This window comes from Trachinotus anak, unplaced genomic scaffold (genome assembly GCF_046630095.1).
Source record: "Trachinotus anak isolate AG129_WGS33_773 ecotype Australia unplaced genomic scaffold, CSIRO_AGI_Tana_v1 ptg000032l, whole genome shotgun sequence".
Taxonomy (NCBI): Eukaryota; Metazoa; Chordata; class Actinopteri; order Carangiformes; family Carangidae; genus Trachinotus; species Trachinotus anak.
The window spans coordinates 6539694-6567631 of record NW_027273883.1 but is presented as its reverse complement, the minus strand read 5'-3'; the positions used below and the strand labels follow the sequence as shown (position 1 = coordinate 6567631).

The 27938-nt window shown below is 40.6% G+C and overlaps 2 protein-coding genes across 7 annotated transcripts; one reads left to right on the top strand and one right to left on the bottom strand.

The window, feature by feature from the left end:
- Positions 1-5: 5 nt before the first annotated feature.
- Positions 6-17646, bottom strand: etsrp (ETS1-related protein). Of its 2 annotated transcripts, none has more exons than XM_071470300.1 (9): positions 17631-17646; positions 5672-5795; positions 4612-4693; positions 3040-3159; positions 2875-2949; positions 2636-2785; positions 2301-2540; positions 1676-1794; positions 6-906 (listed from the first exon to the last, which is right to left on the bottom strand). In XM_071470300.1, exons 2-9 carry the CDS (start codon positions 5735-5737, stop codon positions 631-633), a joined length of 1128 nt encoding a protein of 375 aa, XP_071326401.1. In that variant the 5' UTR covers positions 5738-5795; positions 17631-17646; the 3' UTR covers positions 6-630. The 2 variants fall into 2 exon arrangements, with proteins under 2 accessions (XP_071326401.1, XP_071326402.1); XM_071470301.1 differs by having other exon boundaries at positions 3040-3126.
- fli1rs (Fli-1 proto-oncogene, ETS transcription factor-related sequence) lies at positions 10696-27436 on the top strand. 5 transcript variants are annotated; one of them, XM_071470293.1, is made up of 10 exons: positions 10696-10858; positions 17652-17857; positions 19108-19274; positions 21162-21365; positions 22869-22952; positions 24647-24715; positions 24852-24914; positions 26109-26156; positions 26401-26487; positions 26847-27436. In XM_071470293.1, exons 1-10 carry the CDS (start codon positions 10841-10843, stop codon positions 27368-27370), a joined length of 1470 nt encoding a protein of 489 aa, XP_071326394.1. In that variant the 5' UTR covers positions 10696-10840; the 3' UTR covers positions 27371-27436. The 5 variants fall into 5 exon arrangements, with proteins under 5 accessions (XP_071326394.1, XP_071326397.1, XP_071326395.1 ...); XM_071470294.1 differs by lacking the exon at positions 10696-10858 and adding an exon at positions 10935-11418; XM_071470295.1 differs by lacking the exon at positions 10696-10858 and adding an exon at positions 11485-17027.
- Positions 27437-27938: the final 502 nt, after the last annotated feature.

Below are 27938 nucleotides of genomic sequence, written 5' to 3'. Positions count from 1 at the left end.
AAATGTATGTTTATGTACAATTTATTTACACAAAACAATCATCACACAGGCTAAAACTTTCACAGTGAGTGCCAGAAAATGATCTCAGTTTGTTATTACGAGTAGCAACAGAGGTAGACATGAGTTTTGTATTTTAAAAAATAATATAAATGCACAAAACTCTACATATAGGTTCATATAAACACTATTTACAGATCATTTCCTCCTAAGAAACACATCAAATGAAAATATGGCCCCAGACGCTGTGAAAAGTATCTGTTTATAGTGCTTAAAATGCTCCTTGGATAGTTCCTGTGCTGCAGTTGTTTAGCCCTGAGGTTAAGGAGCTTTTGGTTTATGGGTTAGGTATCGGAAGACTTCCATTTAGCCTCATCTATTATTTAAGAAAAAAAAAACAATCTCTTTAAAGACTGACTGCATGGTGACTTTATGAATTTTGGGTTATTTTTTTCCCTGAAATGCAGCATCTACAAACTGGCTCCTGGTCTCGATGTGACATCACCCCATGAGGACACTGTAGGTCAACCAGGGCTGGAAGAGGCAGTGTTTACTTTGTAGGCTATAGTACTCTGTTAAAATGTGCTGGTCACTCTCAGCCAGCAGCACCAGTCCAGTCCGGGCACCCGTTTCCTACTGTGACGCCCACGTTTCACTGCTGTGCTCCGACGTCACTGCTGCCGGGCACTGCCACGACTCGGTGCTTGTGGGCAAAACGTTCAGACTGGTCAGGACCTCCTGTGCTGTCTTTCCCAGCATGCCCTGCATGTCGCAGACAAAGCGGTAGACGTAGCGTTTGCCCGCCGTCTTGTGGATGATGTTCTTGTGGTAGTAGTAACGCAGGCCGCGGCTCAACTTCTCGTAGTTCATCTTGGGTTTGTTCTTGCACTGGCCCCAGCGCTTGGCCACCTGTGGGATCAACAAAAAACACTTAGAATTGATCTGAGGTGTGTTTATATGTCAGAAAATCACTGAATAAACGCTCCCTGTAGCAGCGGTGGAAGAAGTACTCGTAGTACTTTACTAGTAATGTAAAAATACTTTAGGCCCCCGTGACAGATATATCATTATTTATGACATAAATAGAGTGTTAATAGTTTTAGCTACATTAGTTTAGTCCAGTTGTTACCAATATAGGGGTTGGGCCCCTGCAATTGGTCACAGGATAAATCTGAGGGGTCATGAGATGGTTAATGAGGCAAGAAAGAAAACAAAGTTGTGTAGCAGAGCTTTGCTTACTTTGCCGCACATTTAGGACCTTTCCTCTTTCTTAATTTCATCTCACTGGGCCTTGAAAAGCTGTTTACGTCAAACCACGTGAGAAGTTTAGAAGGAAAATGTCTCCTTGGTGAAACAGCTAACAACTAATAGACATCTAAATTGTGACCAGGGGCCCCACCAATGCTTTTTGGAAGCCACTGGTTTAATTTTTTTAATGTAAAATCTTGATCTGAAAAGTATGTTGTACCTACATGTTTTTAAATAAATGTAGTGAAGTAACAAGTAAAACATTTGCCTATAAAGTGTAGTGGACTGGAAGTGCAAAGTAGCATGAAATGGAAATATTCAAGTAAAGTAAGTATTCAAGTAAAGTAAATTTGTACTTAAGTAAATGTACTTAGTTACTTTCCACTACTGGTCAGCAGTGGCCCTAATGTAAAACAGGACATTTCCTTACTTCTGTGGGGTCGGACATTTTAAACTCCCAGCCGTCTCCCGTCCAGGAGATGAAGGTTCGGCAGGCAGAGTCCAGAAGTAGCTCCAGTAAAAACTGCCACAGCTGGATTGGACCAGAACCTGAATGAATAAATGAATAAACACGTTGATTAATGTGGCTGCAAAAGGCAAGTGGGATTTTATTAACCTGTAATAATCAGTCATTGAAGAAGTATTGAGATCCTTTAAGTCATAAATGTTGTATATGTGTTTAACAGTTTTTCTGTCATTTAGAGAAGCAAAGGAATCAGAAATGTGTCTTTGATCAATCAGCATTTCCCATCACTGCTAAAGGGACATAAGTATTAAATGTTGATGGAAAATCTTCTCATTTGAATTTATGAAACATCTAATTTTTGCACTTCTTTTCATTTTAAACATTACAACTTGTTAGTATTTTGATCAACTTGTGTGGATGTTACAACACTTTTTGCTGTTGTCAGGTTAACGTCTCATTTGTCCAAAATGTCAACTCTTCAGGACCAGAGGGGAAAATCCTTATTTCTTGGGATTTTAATATGTTTTTCTAAACGTGTAGAATTTTCTCAACCAATGAAGACGTAGGAGATAAGACAGCATATTCCCACCTGGATAAGCTGACATAGCTGTCATCTGGCCCTCTCTGTCTGGCCTCTGGGGGTGGGGGTGTTTGCGTTTGGCCACACGGGGGCAGTACTGCTCTGAAGAGTGAGGGCTGGAGTCTGAGGGGCAGGATGCCGGAGGCGGGTGTGGTAGGGGGGTAGCGAAACTGGGAGATGGGTATTCAGGCCAGAAGGACGATGGCTGCCTCTGTCCGTCAGAGTCGTAGTAGCTCTGATCTGTCTCACCTGGAACAAAGAGAAGAATTACACACTGAACTGTTGTCAGGACACTGGCAGGGTGTTTTTTTTTTTTTTAATATCCATCTGTGAGTATGTCTTACTTTGTAACGCATTTGATCCTTTTCCAGTAAGAAAGGGGCTGTGGCTGCCTTCCAAGGCTGGGCTGAACTGTCCACTCTGGGGCACCAGGCTCTGGTATGTCTGTGGAGACCCCTGGTATCCAGTTTGTGACTGATCTACTGTCAGTCCATCTGCTCATCAAAAACAAAAAGTTAGTCAGAAAAAGAAAGTCCTGCATTACAGATACATTATGAGTGAAACTACACAGCCAGAGGCTCACCATGTGGATATGAAGCCCACCAGTTGAACTCCTGGTATGAGTCCAGGTTGAAGAGAGCAGTGTCACCGGTGCTCACTGAGGGAAAAGAATAAAAGGAGCAAATATTGTGATAAAAGTCAAAGACACCAAAGACATGTGACCATGCAGTATATTTTGAGGTTCTACCTTTGGTGTCGTAAGGATGAGAAGCCTTCGGCGGCTCTGGGTAGCTGCTCTCTGCTGGATACTGCTGCTGTGCAGGTGCTTTACTGTCTAACAGAAAAGACAGGTCTTCACCAGGGTAGTCTGGAGGTTAAACACAATACAGACAGATGGAGTCAGTGAATGATGATGGAGGCAGGAAGAAGCGCAGTTCATGCTTGTAAAAGGACCATACCAGTGGTTTTATCCTACATACTTTACATTAATGTTTAACATTTTCCAACGCAAAAAATTCCAATTTCATCCCAACTGTGCAGCCATTGGTTTCCATTTATTGCAGCACATTATGAAATCCTGCTTTCAGAGACTTGAAATTTGCTTGAAATTCATCGCATTTGAGACTTATCCACCCGTTTCTAATGACTTCTGGTCAGACATGTTACTGTGATACTGTGGTACAGCTGTGATTTTGAATACTCCTCATTTTTGGTGCTATGGTGAAAGTCAGACATGAGAGCTAACAGCTGCACAGTGACATTTTTAAAGCATTAGATTTATATTATCTTTCTTTTTTTTGGATGTCCATGTTTGATTACTGTTTGTCTTGTTTGATTTTCTTACAACTCAAGTTGTGAGCACATCAGTTTTTGGCAGCAAACTTTGAACGTTGGATCGCCACTGAATGAGCATAACCATGCTCACATCCGAATTGCAATATCAATACAATAAAAGCAACTAACTACAGCATTTCAAGCACGTTTTTAAATCTCTGCAAGAAGATTTTCTTATCATGATAAAATAAATTGAAACCAGAGGCTGCTTTACAGGTAGTAAAAAAATCTTTGGTATGGTCCTTTAGACTGCAGCTCAGCTCAGGGAAACAGTCGCTAAGAGAGGAAAGATATAGTGAATTTGTAAGTTTGGGTTATTATCTGTGATGGATGTTGACACAAGAAAAAGCCATTTGTTGTCTGTCGAATCAGCACCAGGCACTCAAGCCCCTGCACCCCAGGTTTTTTCAGGGGGCAGCTATGAGGAGGAAACAAGGGAGGGAGGGAGAGGAAGAGAGAGGAGGAAACGCCAGAGGAGGGAGTGTGACAGAGGAGTGATGGAGGGATGGGGAGGAGGGAGGAGGGGGGGGGGGCTCTAAATCTGTTCGAGGAGGAAGTCTGGAGGAAAGGATTAGGGAGGGGAGTGCAACATGGAGAGTGTCTTTAACCTGACCACCCCGCTTCTCTCGGTCTTTGTCTACCTCAGCCCGTTCACGCATTACTCACTTCACACACACACGCACACAGCGGCACCCCACTATCCTGACACAGCCTGTGGGTCTGAGCAAGAGCCCCCAGTGTCAAGGTCTCACAGAGAAAGCTCTGACAGCTGTGATGATACTGTCTGCGAAAATATTTCCTCTGTCCTTCAGCTGCCCAGGTTCAGAGGAAACAGATCGCACAAACATTTAAGAGGAAAAAAAAAGTTGTCCTCTTATCTGACTGGGCTGAGAGTTGAAACCTTGTACCATCACCGGGACAAAAGTCATGGTGTTTAACTTGTGATGCAGCGACATCATGGAGTCAAGTGATTCTCTAAACTCACCATAGGACGCAAAGTCGAAGCCAGCTGGCACTTCCTGTGTCCTGAAGTCTTCTGTGTAATATCCAGTCTGGCAAATCTCCATCTGTGTTGAAAAAGCCATGTGATTACAACTTTCATCATCACTGCAAGTTTCAGTGCTTATTGTTGATCGATATCTAGAGACAGAAGCAACAGTCCTGGCTGGATTAATCTCCTGTGGATCTTAAGGCTAAATATTGTTACTGGACCCATTGTGACTCCCAGCATTCCTTGGCCGTGTCACTGGAAACCAGCCAGTACTCTAGAACTGAAATGATCAGTTGATTACTCACTTGACAGTAAATTGGTAATTCCGGTTTTCCATATGCTTTCAGCATGTACAAGTGTTGATCAATAATCAATAATGAAAATAATCATTGATAGCAGCCTCCCAGGTTTCAGCGGTGGAATAATATAACCTTACCTGAGGTTTTCTGGGTGTTCACACAGGAACAAATGAAGCAAATCGATAAAACACAACTTGACAACAAAGGAGGATATTATCAACTAATACAGTGACGGCCTTGAGACTAGATTTTGAAAGTGTCCCTCTACAAGACCAGGCCACAGGATGGAGGATGGACAAGCTGTACTTCAAATTTATAAGAAATTTCCAATTAATCAAATCATGTAAACCCAAATGATATGAAATAAACCTGAGACTTTGGGGCTCCTGGGGGTCTGGGGCCCCTGAGGAGCTGTCCTGTTTTCCAGGTTGGTAATCCAGCCTTGACCCAATACAAAGAACACGAAAGTCCAAATGTATTTACAATTATTTTCATTATCAATATCTGTTTTTCTGAAATTATTTTATAGAATGTCAGAAAATAATGAAAAATAATGATTAGCTTACTTGTTTTGTCCCACCACAGTCTGTATTTGGTCATATGAACCTGATATTCAGGCTTCTTTTATTCAGTGTGATCAATTATTACAGATAAACTAGGCAACAACTTGGACGCAATGAATGAATGACATCAGCTTCTGGACTGTTTTCTTCATCTTCAAATCAATAAATCAATCAAATTCAAATCAAACCCACCTTTACTTTCGAGTCTTTGCTGTCTGTGTTTCTGTCTCCCGGTTTGATGACAGTGTCCCAGTACATCACTTTCTTTGCTTCTCTCTTTTCTGTTCGCCGCTGTTTCCCTGAAGTTTACACGCTACTATACAACACAGTGGTCAGTGTCCCGTTATAAGCGCAGTGGTGGGGGGGGGGTAGGGGGGGTGGGAGGGGCGTGACCGCTCCGCGTCGTGACCGACGGCTCCAGCGTCTGTTTAACAGATCGTGACGTCAGAGACCCCCCCCCCCCCCCCCCCCCCCCAGCCTCCCCCCCTCCCCATCACTTCCCCCTTAGCAACCAAACATTCATTCATAAAAAACACTCACGGGTTTATAAAGGATGGCAAAGAATGAAAATGGAGGTTAAAAGAGGAAAAATACCTCAAAAAATAATGGTAATAAAAGAAGCTACAGCAGTCTAACTCTCTCATGCAGTTTTATGTGAAAGGGTGTAAAAGCTCCGTATTTAGTCCTTATACTGCAAACATGCCTTACCAGTGAATATATTAATGCACTTTTCATGTCATGAGTTTTAAAAACACAGCAGCGTGACTGTGACATGTGCACTAACTCAGCGTGGAACTGCTTCCCCTTTGCCAACTGCTGAACATGAGGGTGGAAATGTTCTGCTTTGGGATTGTGTGGCACAGGAAACACTGCAGGGACAGAGGGAAGAATAGATTCCACCACATATCAGCAAATTCTGGATGCAAATGCCCTGCAGTCAGTAAAGACACTAAAACTGAAAAGAGGTTGGCTTCTACGGGAAGAGTGGCTGACAAATCCTTAAGAAGAGGAAAACTCTGAGCTGCTACAAAAAGCATTGCCAGGCCGGGACATCTTGTTGGAAAGTAGTTTTTTTTTTTTTTTTAGCAAGTAATGGGGTCCCAAACTTTTGCACATGGCACAATTTCTGCTTTCAATTTTTTAAGTTCATAAAGTGAATCTGTGCATTAATATTTGAAGAAATGCTCTTTTTTTTTTATATATCCCTTTGGCACTTTCTTAGTCTAAAGCATAAAAAGCCCATTTACTACTGAAAACAATCACTACACTAAATCTGTCATTGGAACAGTTGTTATCAGGATACTGTAGATGAATCCTGTTCCCAACAACACAGTCATGTCACTGTATAAAGAGTCTAAGAGTCCCACAAATAAAACCACACCTTTATAATATTTCTGATTATTTACATTTGTTCTATTAGTTAATTTTTCCAATTGTTCATTGATCAACAGAAAAACTGATGAGGCGGTCTCACCAGATGTTAAAAATGAACCACAAGCAATTTAACTAATTTAAGTTATGTCTTTAAGCACAAATATCAAAACCTCACTGCAGGTTTCAAACTTCTCAGATGTGATTATTTAGTAGTTTCTTAAGGCTCGTGCGATGGAAAACTACAGTCACTCTGGCAGAGCTATAGCTCTGGTACAGCTCAAGCAATTAGTTGATTAATTGATTACTTGATTTTACAGAATATTAATGGGCAACTATTTTAATCGAGCAATCATTTAAGTAGGATTAGTTGTTCAAGCAACTATACCAATTTTTTTCTAGTTTGTTTCTCTGATGTGAGGATGTGCTGCTTTCTTTCCATTCCATTCATTATTACTGTAAACTGCATATTTTCCCATTTTTGGACAGCTGATTGGACAAAAAGACATCTGAAGATGATGTAATATACATTTTTCTAATTTCAAAGACCAAATGATCAGTTGATAAATTGGAAATAAATAAATAAAAAATAACCAGCAGATTAATTCCTGATAAATAAATAAAAAATCATCAGCCCTTAAAGCAACATGTATCATAAAATGTATACAATACATCATTCTAAACATCATGCACAATTTATAGTACATGTATTGTTTATCTATTTCCTTTTATCAAGGGGGCGCTTTTAAGTGGTATAAAGCCAAAGCCTTATAAATTTAGTTGCAGACCTGCTGAGGATGGAACACAAAGACAAAAGTTCACTGGGTTGGAAACATCAGGCTGTGTATTTTTATTCTATCACTGAATGGCCTTAACATATTTCAAAGCTGCGGTCATTCCGATTGTCTGACAGGCGGGGCCAAATAACTGAGCCACGGTTTGGGTGGGGATGAAGTGCATGCTTCTGAAATCAGAGCTTTGCCAGTCAGGTTTTTAATGAGGTGGGAGAAAGAAAAAAAAGGGTCTGTATCTTTAGAAACCATTCGACAAAACAATGGCCCGTAAAAAAAAATAACACCCAAGTACTCGCTGAAGAAAGTCTGAAATCACGGCGTGAGTGGCTGCGGCAGATAAGGCCGAGCCCAGGGCCTTGTATAAACAAACATCTCTGCTATTCTCCTCCGACAGGGAGGAAAACACACACACACACACACACACACACACACACACACACACACACACACACACACACACACACACGACGGCCAGCTCCATCTGGAAAAGTGGAGCCGGGTGAAATCGTGCGCGACGGTGGGAGACGAGAGTCGTGATTGGGAGCCCCACCTCAAGACAAGGACACACAACCGGGATAAAGTTACACAACACACGAAGTGATCAACAACCGTCTGCGGTCAACGACCAGCCGAGGATCATCCCGCTGCGGGTCAGCGAAGTGCAAAAGCCCCAAATCCGCCAGGAACCACAGCCAGGGCCGTTTCAATGGAACTGAAAAGTATCAATACTTTAATCGACTTCGAGAAATCAACCATAATCAGGTGACTGGACGCACACGCACATGTTAAGCAGCCAGCTCACTACCTGTGCTCCCACGTTGGCAGTGGTTTAGCCCTGACATCCTAACTGAGGAGCTCTCCCGTGCTCTTGTAATTTCAGTATTTTTACCTTTTGAATGTTGTTTCCAAAGGATTTCAGCTATTTAAAACTGGTCAAATACAAGTAAAAACTCTGCATTCAAAGTGTTCCTCAACACAAACATTAGCTTTAACTGAGCTCATTTTAACTATGTAAACTACATTGATTGCCAGGTTAACTACATCAACCAAGCAATGCTTTATATCGTATAAATTCAACGTGGATTTGGTGTAAAATAACTTAAATAACATCTGCCAAATAAGCAGTTACACGGCTGTTAAAGAAATGTAGTGGAGTAGAAGTATAAAGTATCTTAAAATGGACAAACTCAAAGTACAAGTACCTCAAAATTGTAGTATAGTACTTGAAATACTTAGTTACTTACCACTACTGTTTATTTTGGGCAGAAATTTAAAGTAAATTTTACTTCTAGGCCGAAAATTAAACATTGATGCATCTACTAATATTCTTTTTGTTTTTTGAATAAACACAAAATATACACAAACCTCTTTGATAATGATCCAGTAAATAGTCTTAAAGGACACTGTGGTGATTTAGCGTGCCAGTCTACATGTCATGGGCAGCATTAGTGTGTAAAAAGTTGATTAAAGCCTTTCCTGACTCCGGAGGGAACTGTGCAAAATGTGATAAAAAAAAAACTGCCTCGTGTGATGTCACTTGAGTCAACATCGGCTGGGGCTGAAGACTACAAAGAAGAAGAAGAAGAAGAAGAAGAAGAAGAAGAAGAAGAAGTAACCCACTCATAATCTCTGCTAAAGGCTGGAGGAGACATTAGTTCATACACACCCAAACCTCTGATCAAACTGTCAGTGGTAGAGTTGCATTGTGGGTAATGTAGGTGCAAGGTTTTGACAAGATGAATGTATGGAATCTAAAGGGCAATATCTCTGGTTCTGCTGCATTGATTTTGACCCCTTTGTTTTAGGAAACGGTCCGTCTTGTGTCCATTAATGTGATGAGTGTGGTGCTTTATCTGTGGAAAGCTCTGAGGTCAAGATATGTCCTGAGTGGGACAAAAAGCACCATTTCTAAATTACATTACATTTAGGTGCTTTAGATGTTTAGATTCTTATTCATGATTCAATAGGAGGGAGGAATCTGATTGGTCCCCGACTCATTCTGCAGCATCACAGCGACCTCAAACTTGCTGCCAGGTCACAGAGAACTATCTTCAGAGACAGGAGGAACAAGGAGTCCTGCAACAGACAGTTCCCCCCCCCCCCCCCCCCCCCCCCCCCCCCCCCCCCCAACATCCTGGAGTCAGTCTGGGATTACATGAAGAGACTGAAGATCTGCAGCAAGTTCTCCAAGATGCTCAGGACAACCGACAGCTGGTGCTGTTTTAAAGCGAGCAAATATTGATTAGTTCGACCCAACACGGGACATGAACATGCAAAGACAAAAAATATAAAATGAAAGAAAATAAAAGAAGCTGTATACTACATATGACTGCTCTGCCTCTGCTTAGTGCAGATTTAGTTATAGGTTGTCCTACATGTTTACCCACCTCTCATTTCCTCTAATAGAAAGACTCCACACCTCTAACAGACTCAGAGCATTTCCCTTTATGTAGGAAGCCAGACACCCTGAAATGATTTGGATCCAAAGGAACCATATTTATGAGTTTTTATTTATGATGCTCAAATACCTGTAAATAACCTGGTGCCTGGCTGTCTACTCACTTAAACACATGTGTTTAAAAGGCTAAATTTGTAGAGATTTTTATTATTATTATTATTATTATTATTATTTAGTCAGGGACACACCATTTCAACAGACTTTGGGACCGCAAAGCTATTTTCGTTCTGGCACATTAAGGACTGTTCTGTGACCCCTTTCATTTTCACTGTGGTTAAACTGCAAAACGCAAAACAATCAGTTGTTTCAAACGAAAACTTGTGAGTTTATCAGCTCTGACTTCATATGTCATGAACTCCAATATAATTCTGCGCATTAATCTAAACACCGACACACACACACACAAACTAGAAAGCTTTTGTTTTTCTTTCTCAACAGAAAGTGTTGGTTTCATGAGAAGCAGCTTCATGCTTTCAGTGTTTAGTGTGACTTCACTTCCCAATTTAGAGAGAGAGAGAGAGAGAGAGAGAGAGAGAGAGAGAGAGAGAGAGAGAGAGAGAGAGAGAGGAAAAAAAAAACTCTGCCATCCGGTTATGGTCTGTGAGCAAAAATTGTAACTGCAATGGTTTGCGCCATAGAGCCAATGCACCCCTGCATGAATTGAAGTGAGGTTAGAGGCTAAATTAGCGGTTACATTTACAAAAACGACTAAATGACAAAGACTGCGAGGCTGCTGCAATGGACTGTACGATAAAGGTGAGTGTTTGATTTGTTTCTAACGCTGCTGCTGGAGGTGAAAATGACAGGCGGCCACCCACACCAGCCCTGAGTCTGCTGAGTGAGAGAGTCAAGGCGGTGATGCGAGCTCCCCACTCTTTCCTTCTTGTACAAAATTTCCTCTTCCTTCCCGTTCGTGGTTGTATGTCGGCTCTATAATAACACAACTAACCACTACCATCTTTACACTCAGATAAAAACACAAATTGGTGGCCGGTTAGACGCGTAAAACAGGATTTCCAAACGCTCGCTTTTCGGTTTTTTTTTCTTTTTTTTTTAATTGCTGCGTTTAATCGAGCTCATCTGCCGCTGTCCACGGAGCCGCAACAACAACAAAAAATAATGAGAGTGAAATTACTCAACACTTAGCGGGCTGGCAAACTGTTATTTCTTTCTTTAACGAAGAATAAGTTAACGAAGGGACGCAGGATTTTATTGGTGCGCAAAAGGCAGGTGTCCCTGAAGGCGCCATGGATCAATTTGGATACAGCGAGAGCCGCGTTCAGAGAGCAGGAGGATCCATTTCCATCAGATGACTGGTATTTCACATTTCATACTACAACAGCTACACCTGTTTATCTCCTCCCGACGACCACAGCGCCGTTAATTGTTTCCATGTCTTATCTTCTAAGAAACGCAGAAATAAAGGCCTCCACGTCCGCAATTCAAATCGACAAGCACTTATTTTTTTTAAATTTTTTTTAATGAAATTAACACTAAAAACTGATTATTGCGCAATGAGGGGAAAAAGCAAACCTGTTTTAATCTGCTGATGTGGGCCATAAACATAGAAATTCATGCTATTTTTTTTTTTAACGAATGTGCGCCTGAAATGCAACTTTGGGCCTGGAGGCTTTTGTTTTTTTTTATTTCTGCAACAGCATATTCCTGCAAACGTTTGTGTAAGTTCTCCTTGTTTCGACGCAATATCAATATCGCCACTCTTACCTCTTTAAAAAACGCTGAATTAGGAATTACTTGATGTTTGAACAAGAGTTGATGTGGGATTCATTCTATTGTAAAAACCAGATAAAGAGACTTTTGAAAAATGGGGCCTCAGTAGATTGAGGAACTAATAATTATAGCTACTCATTTCTCTCTTGTTTCGCTTTCAACAAATATGTATTTATATTTGGACGCCAAATAGATTCACTTACATAATTGTTTTATTGTAACATAAAAGGAGTGGTTAAATAAAGGGGACAGCGCTGTAAAATGAGGTTGAAAATGAGGACATCTTCAGACAAAAACTTCACAAAAATCATACATTTAGTCCTTTAAAATGTGTTCGCTGCTTAAACGCAGGCTCATTGATGTGATTCTTCGTTGGTAAATCGTCATTATTATTTAGATAATTATTCTCTTGAGCTCTGTCGCAGCAGATTGTGTGTTTGAGGTTATTTTAAGTGTAATTTATAGCTGCAAACGGGAGCACTTGTCAGGTGTCGTTATCTGAACTCAACAGGCTTCCTGTCTCAAACCTCAGACTTTCCGCACACATTTCCGTTCTCCTGGACCAAAAAAAAAAAAAAAAAAAAAAAAAAAAAAAAGTCAAAAAAGCAACAAAGCGTCGCCAGAGAGAAACGAAGTGGACAAACTGAGCGTTTTAACCCTTCAGCGGCCGCTCACACGGGCTGGAGGTGACGCGCTTTCACCGGGCCCGGCGGAGTGTCGCGGCCCGCAGAGGCCTGTGTGCTGCCAGTCCCCAAGCTGTGAAAACCGCACCGTTGTTTGTGCAGCAGAAAGCGCAGCTGCTCAGGCCTTTGCAAAATCAGCTTGCCTTAACTTTTACTTCTGCTTTCTGCCACTTGCCTCAGACATGACGAGGACACAGGGATGTGCCTTTGCACAACTTCATCTCTGGCCTGTTACTGTAGGCTACACCTAATTTTGTGTCAGTGTGGGTTCTTGATCCATTTAAGGACCCTCCCATACAGCCCTAACACCCACCCCACACCTTTAGTTGAAAAAGAATAAACTTTTGGAAGCCTTGGTGGAGCAAAGCACTTTCATTTCTAAAAACACACAGTTCCCACAAATCATTAGGTTTCTGCAGGCTTGACAAGGTTTTGTCAATCCTGGGTGAATGGCACTGCTTTTCAAAGTCAGATAAGTTCAGTATTATTCTCTGAAGTTTCAAATCTATTTAAGATTTCACATAAAATCTCCATCAAGCCACAGCACAAAAACAGTTTCAGGATGACCAAAACACCATGAATGAAACAAGAATTATTTTTAAGACTGAACTGCACTCAACTGTAGATGGGACCAAAACGTGTCAAATCAGCTCCTTAATCAACACATTACAAATGAGAAATTCATTGGTGTTATGAACAAGTGATGATTTCCGACCTATAAAGGTGTAGGTAAGTAGCTGCTCACCACATCATTGGTTGCCATTTAGGAAATTGGTTCCATTGGTTTTTTGGTTAATCAACCAAATAAATTAAAAAATCCCTTAAAACTAACTCCCTTTCACTTTTAAAAGTCTAAAGATGTAAAATGACCTGTTACCTGCACTTGTCTAGCAGAAATCTAGCTTTCCTATCTTGATCTTCATTTTGCGACTCCTATCTTGCGTTCTCCAGGGGAAGGACTAGATTTGGGTTTAATCTACCGATCAGTTAATCGATCAACAGCAAATTTTGCAACTATTCGATAAACAATTTGTCGTTTTAGTCATTTCTAAAGCAGAAACTACTGAAATTTAATGGTTCCAACCTCTCAAATGTGAGAAAGGCTGTGTTACATCACAGCAAACTGAATTTCTTCTGGGTTTTAACTGTTGGTCAGAGAAAACAAAACAATTGCCGAGGTCGCCTTGGGCTCCAGAGGATTATTCACTTACATTTATATGCATTTTGACTTTTTTTTTTTGAAGTTTTATAAAGACCAGATGATTAATCAGTTAACTGAGAAAATAACTGTCAGATTAAATCAATAATGAAAATAATCATTAGGGGCGGCTGTAGTCTCCAGATGTGGTTCTCAAAGTGGGCTTCAGCCGAGGAACACTGACTCAGGCTGCTGCTCCACCCGCAGTATAAAATTCAGTATAAAATCATATCTAGCAGAAAACTTCACTTGACATGTTTTTCTAGAGCTGAATTTCTTATGTAATTTCACATTAAAGGGCACAGGGCAGGGTGTCCTAGAGCTTAGACAAGCGGGATTGGGGCCAAAAGGTTGCTGGTTCGAATCCCTGCACGGCGGGAAGAAATGTGAGGCGGGGGAGTGAGTGAACAACGCTTTCCCCTCCCTCCACATCCCTGAGCAAGTGCCCCCACCTGCTCACTGGTCCTAACTGTGTTAGGGTTCATTATGGGTTTAGGGTTAAATGCAAAGGTCAAATTTCCTGTGTGTGCAAACATGCTTGGACGAATAAAGAATTATTTTTCTGGCATTAAAAATTGAGAGCCTTGAGTTTTTAAAACGCGTTCGATTCATAACATGACATATCTCATTCAAGCTGTGTTGTAATACCCCTGTTGCAAAAAAAAAAAAAAAAAAAAAAGTAGAAACATATAATGGAGCTTTCAAACTGCATCAGGTTAGGAGATCAAAGTCAAACATGGTGGTATTTTGTCTTTTCCTGAGGTCGAACTGTGAATCTAAAGCGATATTTTATGAAAGATATAAGAAGGATAAACCTCATTGTCGTAAACAAGCTCTTGGTTTGAGCAAGACTGCATGATGCAACCCGCAAAGCTGCTGACTTAAAGCCATGTCAAAAGTTTCCATACAGGAGCTCACGTTTGTGCTCTTGCAGCGAGTGAAGAGGTTGAAGTGTTTACTATCAAACTGAACATAAGCCGTGTAAATTTTAGGACACTGAGGCACAAGGCAGCGTCAGCTTCAAGAAGGTCATGTTTTTAAAAGTTGTTTTGTGTCACTGAGCAACAGGCTGAAACACACTGAGCAGGAAGTCAGTTGTGGCATTAGCGGTCAGGCCACATTTTGGTATATTTGTATCAGTGTGCAGAGGGTAGAGAGAGAGAGAAAGAGAGGGAGAGAGCGCAAGGGGAAGATAAAGAAAGAGCGGGAGTGCGTGTTTGTGGTTGTGAAAGCATTAGCTTGTCACTGAGTGTACTGTGCTGAAAACTGAATGTTATGAGCGGCTTCAAGTCACGATAATATCAACAGTTTTGTGTGTTGAGCACCAAAAAAAAAAACCCAAAAAAAAAACAGTAGAAAATCATCTCTAACCACGAGATACAACTGTTCACTATCTTGCATTCTCATGAGAATTTGCTGTCGACAGCCTGTTTTATCCCACTTTCAGCCAACTGTTTCACTTCTGCACAGAGTGATGGGCCTCTGAAGGCACTCAGCGTGTCAGAGGAAGACAATCAGCTGAAGAAGAAAACAGGGAGTGTGGTCAAAATAAAGCTGAGCAGGACTAAATGATGTCCTACTGCACACTTTTATCACATGCAAAATGCACGTCTTTAAAAATACATACATTTAAAAATAAATATTTTAGCTTTTAGTTAGCAGGCAGAATCAGATATCCATCACCTAAAACTGTGACATCTACTTCATTTAGAGCCCTTATTTTGCAAAATAACATTTTATGTTGTCATTGATTTGCAGCATTTAAAGGAGGACTCCATTAAAGTCTGTTTACAGGTGTTGGGGAGTAATCCTGCATATGTGGAAAAAAGTTGCTTGAACACTTCTGTGGCTCCAGAGGGAGCTGTGTGATGTTGCTTGAGTGAAACCTTAATGTTGACAATCAAGTTGCACTGTGGGTAATGTAGGCACAAGAAGAAGAATGCAAGGATTAAGTTGACATCTTTGATTCTGCTACATTCGCAATTCTGGGCTAAATGCTGAATCATACAAGTCACCAACATTTTATACGTTTCTCTGTCTTTAAATCTTGAGCAACTTTTATCATGTAATATTTATTAGATGTGAAATCAAACATTTTATTTTATTTAACTTTTACTGAAACCTTTTGCCTATGCTTGCTTCAAAAAGGGTGTACCCATTACACAGCAGCAGATGCTCAATGCTGCAGCAGCAGCAGGTTGCTGAGATCCCACATGCACTGCTAACTTCTACATCAGTTTCTCTGCAGCCTCAAGGAAATGCCAGACTGTGTGCCATGCATTAAGATGTGGTTAACAATGCTCAAGTAACAATTGAGCTAAAAAAAACACACAGGCAAAAAAAAAAAAAAAAAAAAAGGAAAGAGAAAATAAAAACAATGCGAAGGCGGCACTTCAATCAAGGCTATACTCCTCTTGCTGTCCAGTGAACCTGACCCCCTCTCCACAGGCCTTTAGTGTTGTTTTCCAACTTTAAAATGACCCACATTTTTACATTGTGCCCCCCTCCTCCACCATTTCCTCTCTCTTGGCCTGTGCCAAAAGGTTCCTCCGCACATGGCGGCCAGGTTTCCTGTAGGCCACTGACAAAGCACGGCACTGACGTACAAGGCCCGAAGACAATGCTCAGCTCCTCTAAACAAACACGCACTTGCACCCACTTAGACTGCTGTGGTCGCATCACGCGTGCACACGCTTAATTCGAGCAGCAGACAGAACAACAGGTCCAGAGTCTGCCCTCCCGAGAGCGTGAGATCAAAGTGCCATCTTGGGTTGGTTGTGAGGCCTCGTTGGAGGTGCTGAACACAGGAAGACGGACTGAAATCTCGATTAGACTCCACCTTGAGCTAACACCCCTCCCCCCCCCGCAACCCCAATTCTAACGACAAAGTAAAACTGTGGCTGAAGTTACTGATGTTCTTTAAGATTAGGCAGCCTCCTGACTGCTTTCACACACTGTTTTTCCCAGTGGTTTGATAACCTCCTGGCTCACTGGCTGTTTAGATTAAACACACCTTTAAAAAATACCATTGAATTCAGAGCATTTCAACATGCAGTGGGGAAACATGGCAGAGAAAAGTGAACAAGAAATGCTCCCAACTCTCAAAATCTACTGCTGCACTACCTCTGAGCGAGCACAGAGCGGTCGACCACTGCTAGTTTGCACAATAACAATTACATTTGAGCAACAGAAAAGAAAAACAAACAAGAACGTTGTCACAGCAACAGAACTACGACAGCAAATCTTTATCTAACTTTTCATATTTATAATATTCCATGAAGGATGCAACAGAAAAGAGGGTTTGGCAAAGCAGGTAATCCATTCTACAAATGAAAATCAATTTAGCAGGTTCTTGAGACATAATGATAATTTCTAGATAATATAATAATCTAAATATTAGTATGTCTTTACATTTCATGGATACTTTCAAGCTAATCTTCTGTAGTTGGTGAATAAAATACTGACTATTTACAAATCTCTTTTTGTGTTCAGTCAGTATTTTAAGGAGATATAATAGGAGATTTTAAGAGTTCCTGTAATTTTGTTTTTGTATATCCTCTGCAAACTGTGTTAATAATTTTGTTGATTCACAACCAAGTTCCAAGGGAAAGGGAAAAAGTTTAAATAAAAAAATAAATAGATCCTTAATCCTTAACTGGAGGTTTTCTTGTCAACTTATAGAGTTATAGAGTTTTTGGATGGAAATCTACCTGCAGCTGTGGCCCAACAATATTGTTCAGATTAAAGTTTTATCTTTATAATCTGCTGTGCTGGTTTTGTTAGCTCTTACAGCCACTGAGGTGTCGCTTCTGTTTGTGTTTACCGAAGCATCTTAGGTGGAATAAACTGAGTCTGTATATGGAAAAAAAAAAGTTTCCACAGGTTGTGAACTGGCACATTAATGGCAGACACTGACCTCTGTGGCTCTGTTGGACAGGAAGCACTGTCCGTGGTGAGTGAGGATCAGCCCATTTTCGAGCCGCCCTTCCCCGCAGCCCCGGCCATGCACATGAAGGCTGAGATGACGTCGCCTGGCGGGTTCAGCCAGGCCTCCAAGCAGAGTCCCGAGCCCAGCGAGCCAGAGTGGGTGGGGTCAGCAACGCAAAACCCTGGGAAAAGAGGCGAACACGTCAACGGAACCAGGTGAGTCAGGACCAGCCGGGGGCCACAGGGGAGAACGGGTTCCCGCATTCTCTGATTGTGCCTTTGTTACAGTTCATGTCAACATTCAGGTTTTTCCCTGACCCTAAAATATTTGTTTATTGCTCACTTACCAAATGCAGTTATGTCATTATACAGTAAACCATAACTGATTGATGAAAATGTTTGAACTCCAAATATGGAGTTTTAAATTTAACTGAAGGATTACACATGGTCTGTGGTGGGAAGTAACTCAATACATTTACTCAAGTATTGTACTTAAGTAAAACTGACTTGAGGCACTTTTTCCACCACCACATTCATCTGACATGTAGTCGAGTCAATTTTCAGAGTAAGAAAAAAACATATTATAAATAACTGTCCAAGTCCATTAAAATTATTTGTATTGCAGAACTTTGTCTTTTCTTATTTCCTATCACAATCATTTCAAGACCCCTTAACATTTATCTGTTGACCCCCTGGAGGGAGCTTGACCCCGGGGTTGGTAACCACTGGCCTCAACTACTTTACTGTACATGAAGTAGGTTAAACCTGCTCCACTTTAACCAGCTACAGCAGTAACATGATGATTACACATTGATGCAGTTTTAACAGTCTAATAATGTCATATATTTTACTCTATATTGTACTTTCGATGAATACTTTAAGTCTTGAGTTATAGTGCATCTTTGACAATACTTCTGTACTTTTTGAATACAGGGCTCTTAATTGTAGCACAGTATTTTCACAATGCTGTGTCAGTACTTAAAGGATCTGAATGCTACTGCTACATGGAGGCTTTTTTTTTCTGAGTATCCACACAACTCAGTTCATGTGGTTTTTGAGCTCGAGTAGTTATAGCTGGCAGTTACTGGGTGTAAATATTAAGTAATGACTAATATAAGTAGTTTCTGTGCTGCAACTTTACAACTAAGCTAAGTTTGAGCTGACAAACAGCTGCTGCACCGGGCTGGAGGTTACCACCACCCTGCTCTTTGTAGACGTTTTCACTAGAATCCTGTTGCTCAGAAACAGTTTGGGGCTAAATTTATAACCTGTCAACTACAGATATTAGCAAATACTGCAAGAGGAAATACACTTGCACCCAGGTGAAACTGAAATCCATGGCCTATTGCCTGAGATTAGCAGCCAAAGTAATAATCAACTCGTTCTTACGGTTAGATAAACAGAAGCATCTTGATAAAGAAATTTCATATCACTTTACACAAATCTTTGTCCTCTGTGTGTTTTAGCCGTGAGTCCCCTGTGGACTGCAGTGTCACCAAACGCTCCAGGCACATGAGTAACGACGGGGCCCAGATGCCTTATCAGGCCTCATACGCGGAGCCTCGTGTCAGTCCCCAGACCGCCACGCCACCCAGCAGCACCACAGAGGAGAAGAGGGTCATCGTGCCAGCAGGTGAGCCGACTCACTCACATGAGCTGGCAGTCACCCTCCATCGCTCACACAGGACCGTCCCCGTCACAAGACGGTTTCTCAAGAGCTGGCACTCACTGGGCTTGTGCAATATCAATAACTGAATCAGAGATGGGCACAGCATGTGTCTAGCTCTTCTTCCCCAAAATACTACCACCACCAACTACTACTACTACTACTACTACAACAACTCTCCAGTGCCACAGCTAAACAATGGCAGGTTTCAGCCATTTAAAAGGTGTAAATGAGGAGGCATTTTAATTTTTAATCAAAAAGGATAAATAACCAGTAGTGACATCTGAAATCACAATATTTCTATAGATTTTTTAAAAGATTTTTTTTTATGAGCATAAAGATAAACAGGTGATAATGATCCTGACAGCACTAACATGTACTCATCCACAGATGAAAGTAATCCCCAGCAAACGTACACCATACTCCAGTTTGAGGCTGGACAGACAGGCTGGGGAAGTCAGACTGAACAACACGTGTTGATCTTTTCATGGGATTTGTTGACAACATGAAAAATATAGAATGGCAACAGCCTTAGATTTTAAAACGTAGAAGACTAAAGTCCTTTAGTTGAATTTCATGTGCCATTGCTTTACAGACTATTTGAAATAAAATTTGTTGAATGTTCATCCTGAAAGACGCAGCTGTCAGCCGAGCATAAATACAGCCAGTGGATGTCCCTGTTTCTTTGCTGAGGAAAAGTACAGATATGACTTATAGTAAAGTCAGTGATGTGTCATCACTATCAGAGTACTCATAGTGAATGTTACTGCACCTAGTCCATTTGGTCCCCGCTAAGAATCACTAGTCCAGCTGTCTAAAATCTAACCTGATGACATATTTTACATTTTCCATCTTCCAGTGAGTCATTATCTGGAGGCATACGATGTCTGAGAGCAGTACTGGACAATTTTAAACCCAGCTCAGTGGAATCTGACGAGATTCTCCAATGAGTCACCAGCACTGAGTTATTCTGCATTATAATTCATGGATGTTGCATCACAGTAACATGTGTTAACCAAGGACAATCAGGACCCGAGGGTGTGGTGGCCTCTGTTCACGACTACAGCGCCAGTGTAATGTTACGGGCAATTCACAGCACGGCCATTGTTTGCTACTGGAAATGAGCTTACCTTCCTGACTCAGACTGCTGATATAGTTTAGTGTTGTACCGTGGCTGAAATCAACCTAAAAGTACTGGTTGCTAAAAGCTTACACATCTGATTCTTGAGATAAGACACAGCTATAAGATACAGCTATTATCTACAAAAGTAGATAATAAAGACTGCAACGTAACTTTAAAAAACTAACTAGAAGTATACCACGTACTTGTAATTGTGTATTTGACAGTTTTTATGATCAAAAGTGCAGCTTCATAATAAACCAGGGCAAAGTGACACAGTGCTGTTGATTTTGCACTGAATCAGCATCTTTTCATGTTCTAATAAAGAGGGATCTAAAAAAACAGTATGCAAATGTAGAAATGATAAACAACACTAGAATGTTAATTATTTATGTACTAATAGCAGGATCTTTCTTCTCAACCTTAGGTATTTTGCACAGGAAATCCATTATATAAACGTTATCAGTTTGACCACAGTCACTTAATTTCTGTATGACTACTTTCCCTGAAACGTCTACAATTTCCTGTTTGTGACATCTTTTTAAACCCAGAAAACCAGAGCAACATTCATCTCAATTTAAATTTCATTTTAAAGTTCAGCATGTATAAACTCTAAGCAGCTACAACATAATCTACACTTAAAAAAAATCTCCAACAAAGTGAGACACTATTATAAATCAGTGAATCCTGAGGATTTTCTGAGCTGCTCTACTCTCTCCACCCTCTGATATCAGATCCCGAGGTTTGGACACAGGACCACGTGCGGCAGTGGCTGGACTGGGCCATCAAGGAGTACGTCCTGGAGGAGGTGGACGTCATGCTCTTCCAAGCCCTGGACGGCAAGGCCCTGTGCAAAATGACCAAGGACGACATGATGCGTCTCACGTCGGCCTACAACGCAGACATCCTGCTGTCGCACCTCAATTACCTCCGGCAGAGTAAGGCTCGCCTTGTGTCTGAGATCTTTCTAGTCATTGTTTGGTTTTCTTCGTCTGTCAGATTTCAACAAAGTGAAAGGTTTGTTCATTGTTCTGTGGCCCAAAGCATTTTACCTGCACGTAACCAGGGACAGAAATAAAATCAGATGTAAGGCTTTGTGGAAATTTGACAATTAATCGATTAAAATGATGGACAAACAAGATTTCTGCAGCAATCACAAAGTTAAATTTACAGACATTTTTATACCACATAAAACTTAATACCTGTTTCACAGTCATACCATCCCAGGTATTTAAAATGAATGAACCAGTAAGGATGGAAAAGCTGAACATTATTCACAAATGCATGATTTTATTGGCATTTATGTCACATTTTTGTCAGGGCTTCCCAACAGTATGTAACAATAATTTCTAATAGTAACATTAATCAATAATTAAACATGACCTGAACCTGGATAAGCAGCAAAAATAAATGGATGAATGAACTACTCAATTTCAAAACAACTAATTTAAGATCAGATGTCTGTAACAATAGTACCGAAGATTTTATAGCCAGTTTCTGGAAAAAAAAAAAAAAAAAAAAAAAAAGAAAATCACTAAAAAGAATTTATGATTAAAATTATTGTATACAGCAGGTTAGGAAGAAATTTAACACCTGCTAATGACTGCTTTTTAAGACCTGCAGATACCCTGACAAAAAATAATGAACATTTCTACTTTGTTCTGTTATATCATTGTAAAAATGAATATTTTGCCATCTTCTGACAGTTTTTTTTTTTGGGGGGGGGGGTGTCACTATGGCTTCTTTGAAATTATGATGGGCATTTAGAAAATTGTTAATCACAGCCCTGAAAATACAGCATGTCTGCATTTGGCATTGTAATGCTCACAGTCCTTTATTTCATATTTTGATGAGTGACACTCCAGTTCAGCACAAAATAATGTTAACACCTCACACTATGAGAGCACTCATGTTGTTGAAAAACATGATGTCATTTGAAGTTTGCCACATTGTAAACAAATTTGTTTTCTTCAGCAAGCGTCGTGACCACTGTTCCCTTTTTGACAACGCAGGTTTCCTGTGTTTCACATACAATATGATGATCTCTGACACTTGGATCATGTTGTAGTGTTTGTATCTGAAGCAGCAGCAGCAGCGGCTTCTGCAATCACTGTTACAAACAGGTGATTAATACATAAACATAGATAATTAACAATATTGTTCAGATTTAATAAAAAGGTCTGATAATGAGTCAGGTTTTCAAGGTAATGTTACAACATTCAGGATGTTGACTGATGACAGCAGCATCTTTGTAGTACACAATCCAGTACTACAACAACACCATAAACCAAGTCCTCAAAAGTCCTGAGAGTCAAATCAACACCTCTCTTATGTCTTTAATGTCCACCCTTTATTTCAAAACACTATTCATGGCGTTGATTTCCTTTGTGTTCCCCCTCAACAAAACATAATATTGACTTTTTCTGTGGTCTTTGCTTCAGGTAGCCCTACATTTTCATACTCCACAACTCCCACCAACAACACACCCCCACAACAGCAACAACCCAGACTACAGGTGAAAGCAGGTAAGATAATCCACTCTCTTTCTCATTTTCTCAACCAGCGTCTTGCTAAGTCAGAACAGTGTCAGGTATTTCACGAGAGATTTGTGCCTTTGTGTTTTTCTCCTTGTCTTTTTTCTGCACCAATCAGGATTTAGCAACATTTAGAATCAAAACCTGATGACAGTTGTGGCGTTGTTACTAAAACTGTCACTCATCAAACCACACCCACACAGTCCTGATGAGGCAGATTAGCTGACTGTAAGTTTTGAAAACTTAATAAATAATAACTAAGGACGTTTCCCCAAACTGTAATTTTGATTAGTTAATGGCAAAATACTACAAAAAACTAAGACTTGAAGATTTGAGACACAGTTCGTTTTTCTGCTGTGCTTTAAAAAAAACAAAAACAGCCCCAGTTCAAACAGGATGTAAGGGCGGGACATGCTGTGAAATCAGACTGTTTAAGTGAATTTTAAATGGCTAAAATAAGACCACAGCACAACTGTAGAAGAGAAAGGAGTTGTAAGTTGAATTTGTAAGTTAAATTGGTAGCTTGTGCATTTTATAGATGCCCAATTATCATACAGTATAAGCAGTTAAACCGCTTAAATCTAATTGTATGCAGTCATGTAAAAAGTCAACAAGTACATTCACTCAAGTATTACTTTTTTATTTTACTGCACTACATATTTCTGACAGCTATAATTCTGACAGAGTGAGATTTTACATAAAAACATATGATAAGTTTCTAAAACACAATACATTATAAAGTTTAACAGGTGGTTCCAAACCTTTTTGGCTTGTGACACTTTACAAAACAACTGTCTGCCTGGGGCCCTTTCATGTCTCATGTGTCTGAGATTTCCCCTCTAAACCTCCCAGGTTATCTTGACATCCTTTGCGGGGGTCTGACTCATCAGCTGGGGACCACTGGGAATTAACCTGCTAAATGTATACAAAGTAGTTAAAAGCTACAACAGTAAAATGCTACTCATACATCAGTCTTGATGTATAATGGTGTAATTATGTCATATACACTAATCATAACTCACAAGGGCCCTTATCTTGCAGCACCAGTACTTTTGCTTTTGAAGTTTACTTCTAATGGGGGTATTCTTATATTGCTGTATTTGTGCTTTTACTTAGGTAAAGAAACAAAAAAAATGAAAAAGTCACTTTTAATTCCATTTTGACTTTAATGAATATTTCTGGTTGTGAATCAAACCTCAGAATTCAGGCATGAATTTACAGCCGTGAGGACAACTACTTGAATGATTTAGAGATTTAAAAAAAAAAAATAACGTGTTCCGTTTCAGAACCGTGTCACATAGTTTTAAGAGTCTAAAAGGTTCCTTGCCACAACACTGGCCTCAGTCAACAAAAAACTTTGATGAGTCCAAAACTCAACAGCCAGTTTCAGACAGGAAACAGCTGCACCGGCACGGGAAATGGGGGGTATGGGTCCTACTCCTGGGACACAATTCACAATCTTGTGGCAACAGGGGTGGCCTGAACAAAAAAAAAAAAAAGATCACCCAAGAAACTCATCTTGGGTCATCTTCAGACCCCCAAAGGCTTATCGTCCTTGTCTCCGTTTATGGACTTCCTTGCTACTATAGCTGTCCTGTCCCACTGTCCACTTCAAAGCCTTTTTTATGCCACACATTGTCAATGTCTTATAGTTGTTTTCTGTGTGTGCGTTTGTGTGTGTATAGAGAGCGGGTTTGATGAGATCAGCCGCAGAAACAGCTGGACAGCAAACACCATGACTGCAGTGCCTAAAGGTATGACAACAAAAACTGAGCATAAACTCCTACTGGTTTTGCATATAAATTTAATTCAAGACTAGGGCATTGCTAATGATCAAACATTAACACACAAGTTTTTTGGGTTTTTTTTTTCCCCCTTTTTGATATGCAGGTTCTTCCATAGAGCACCAACACAGCACAAGAGTTACAGAGCCTGCTCCAAGAATTGTGCAAGGTATGAAGGCCACTTGTACCAAAGATGATCATATTCAGATTTAAGCTGGGGGAAGCTGATTACAAACTCACAATGTGCTGGAAAGGATCGCTCTAACCCAGAGAGCTAAACTTTAAATTTTAATCAAGAGCCCTACATTTCTAAATAACAGTCTACAGCCATTTTGCAGTTCTGTGCACCTGTTTGAGCTAAATGCTAATATCAGCATGCTAACGTGCTCACAAAGCCAATGCTGCAGTAACATGGTGATGCTAAGCAGGTACCATGCTCAGCGTCATCTTCATTTAGAGTGTAGAGTGTGGTATACAAACAGGAGGCTGGTGGGAGTGTCTTTAGTGTCACTGTTACTTTTCATCCAGGGGTGGGAGTGAATGTCTATACTAGGGCTGTTACATCAGATTTTCACTACACTATTTTTTTGGGCAAAAAATATTCATGATAACAATATTATTGTGATATCTATAGCAATAAATAAATAATCCCATTTTATTTTAATTTAAATTTTTAGCAGATGAATTACACTCAAATATGAGGGTAAGGGAGCTGGAGAGGGAGTCTGTCAGTATAACTGTACAAAACTGTTTAAAAACAATATTTACACTTAAGTGAAAAGGCAACCAGACGAAACCAACTGAAACACAAGGCCTAACATCTGCCATCACGATATTGTGCATAATTAACATAATATCAATATTTCATTTTTTTGAGATATTTCACTCAGGACCACAAATGCCATCCTCATGGATCACCAAAGTCAGTAGGATTCATCCTGTGGGGGCACTGAATGTTTGTAAAGAATTTCATGGCAATTTATCCAGTAGTTAATGAGATATTTTGGTCTGGACCAAAGCAGCGGGCCGACTGACCGAGCGACTTGACCTGGTGTTGATGTTAGCCGATTTCTTGTTGGAAGGGGGGGCTATTTTATTGTAACTCATCTCTGCTTATCCAACTGGCAGATATCAATGAGTACAACACTAGACCTATTTCAAATCACTGAACAAACATGTGATTTAAATATATTTCACTCCATCAATAACTGCTTGCTTCAGGTACAACATTTTACATTTTTTAAAATCTTGAAGGCATTTAAGATGAAATTTCGGAGGCACTGGTAAACATCAAAAAACATTAAAATAACATCTGCAAAGGACAAAATGTAAAAAATAACAATATACTTTTTCTTCTTTACAGACCCTTATCAGACATTAGGGCCCATAAGCAGTCGACTTGCCAACCCAGGTAAGGATCTAAACTACCAAAAGATAAACCAACAAGGAAGACACAAATGAGGCCTTTACACTGTCTGCTTTGGCAACATGAGAGATCAGCAAGCAAGGGCTGGCGCACACCCACTTACTTTCCAAAGTGAAGTAAATGATAAGCAACACCTGTTGAGTCAGCAGAATTGCACCGCGCTTACACAGAGATGAAATCTGGCTTCCCTCTCACCAAAATGACTGTTTGCCCTGCTGTTTCCTCACAGAAGGCCAAGCCCTCAGCTCATCCAAGAACCGAACAAGCAAACAAAGTCCATACAAGCTCCCTGACCCCAGCGCTCACAGGCCTGTGGGTAGGTTTCTGCCCCGTTGTTTGACTCTTCCTCCAAGCCACACAGTGAAAAGGTCACATTTGGTGAAAAAAAAACAAACAAAAAACAGAATCTGACTGAGACGTTAGATATATGAAGAGGGGTTGAAATGTTTTGGTTTTTTTTTTCCTCCTTTGATAATTTGAAAGGCTTTAATTTCAAAGGCTGTCCGATGGTCGTGGCTTGATATTTACACACAGACGATGACAGCCTGCAAAATGTTCCAGTATAAACAAGAATAAAGACACTTATGCTCAAACATTTCACACAGCTACTACTGGTTATTGCTGTCTTGCTTCGTCAGTACCAGATCCCTCAATTCTCCCCATTGCTCCTTCCAGGTTCGGGGCAGATTCAGTTGTGGCAGTTCCTGCTGGAGCTGCTGTCTGACAACAACAACGCCAACATCATCACCTGGGAGGGCACCAACGGCGAGTTCAAAATGACCGACCCTGACGAGGTGGCCAAGCGCTGGGGCGAGCGCAAGAGCAAGCCCAACATGAACTATGACAAGCTGAGCCGCGCTCTGCGCTACTACTATGACAAGAACATCATGACTAAGGTGCATGGCAAGCGCTACGCCTACAAATTTGACTTCCAAGGCATCTCGCAGGCACACCAGAATCATGCTGCGGAGGGCGGGATTGTTAAGTACCAGACTGAGATGTCTTACGTCCAGCCCTACCACAGCCACCAGCCCAAAATGAACTTCATGGGTGGCCACCCTGCACCTATGCCCGTCTCCCCTGGCAACTTTTTCGGCCCTCCGTCGACATACTGGAACTCCCCAAACAGCCCCATCTATCCTGGGTCAGCCATGACCAGGCATCCTGCCGCTCACTCCCACCTGAGCTCGTACTACTGAGGACGGGGCATTTCACACCTTAACGGGATTACATGGGAGTGAAACCCAAGTGTGCAAAAAAATAAATAAATAAATAAAACATGTGCACACGCCATCCAGGATGTACCTGAGCTGAACCCTGTCTAAGATGAAGGTGATATGACGCTATGGTCTGTTTTATGAGGGCATTATGAAGTTGTCTGTCACATTATGTTGCATCATGTTCCTGAAAATGGACAGAACATGAGGGTAAATGAATTCTGTCATAAATGGAAAGGATTGGTATTGTACTCCTCAAAGAGTTTTCTTTTCTGAACACACTGATGACAATATATTAACAGTCATACAGTTGTTGTGAAACCAAGTTTTTTTTCCATTTGTAAGTACATTGTTTGATATTAACCTGTTGTAAAGACAGAGGTCATACCCTTTACTGTTTGAGTAGCATAACGGTTTTTGGTTCTTTTCACATAGATCAAAATAGCAGTTTTCACATTTAATGTGACTGACATTTGTAAAAGAGAAGTTGTACAGAATGACTCATGTAGCAATGTAACATTTACTCCTGATGTAAAGCTAATAAATGATG

Coding starts and splice junctions, on each gene's coding strand:
- etsrp (XM_071470300.1), bottom strand. CDS start 5,737: ATGTACTGGGACACTGTCATCAAACCGGGAGACAGAAACACAGACAGC. Junction 4,694..5,671: donor GCAAAGACTCGAAAGTAAAG/GTGGGTTTGATT, acceptor TTTTCAACACAG/ATGGAGATTTGCCAGACTGG. Junction 3,160..4,611: donor CTTCGACTTTGCGTCCTATG/GTGAGTTTAGAG, acceptor TTTAACCTCCAG/ACTACCCTGGTGAAGACCTG.
- fli1rs (XM_071470293.1), top strand. Junction 21,366..22,868: donor CCTCAATTACCTCCGGCAGA/GTAAGGCTCGCC, acceptor TCTTTGCTTCAG/GTAGCCCTACATTTTCATAC. Junction 26,157..26,400: donor CAGTCGACTTGCCAACCCAG/GTAAGGATCTAA, acceptor GTTTCCTCACAG/AAGGCCAAGCCCTCAGCTCA.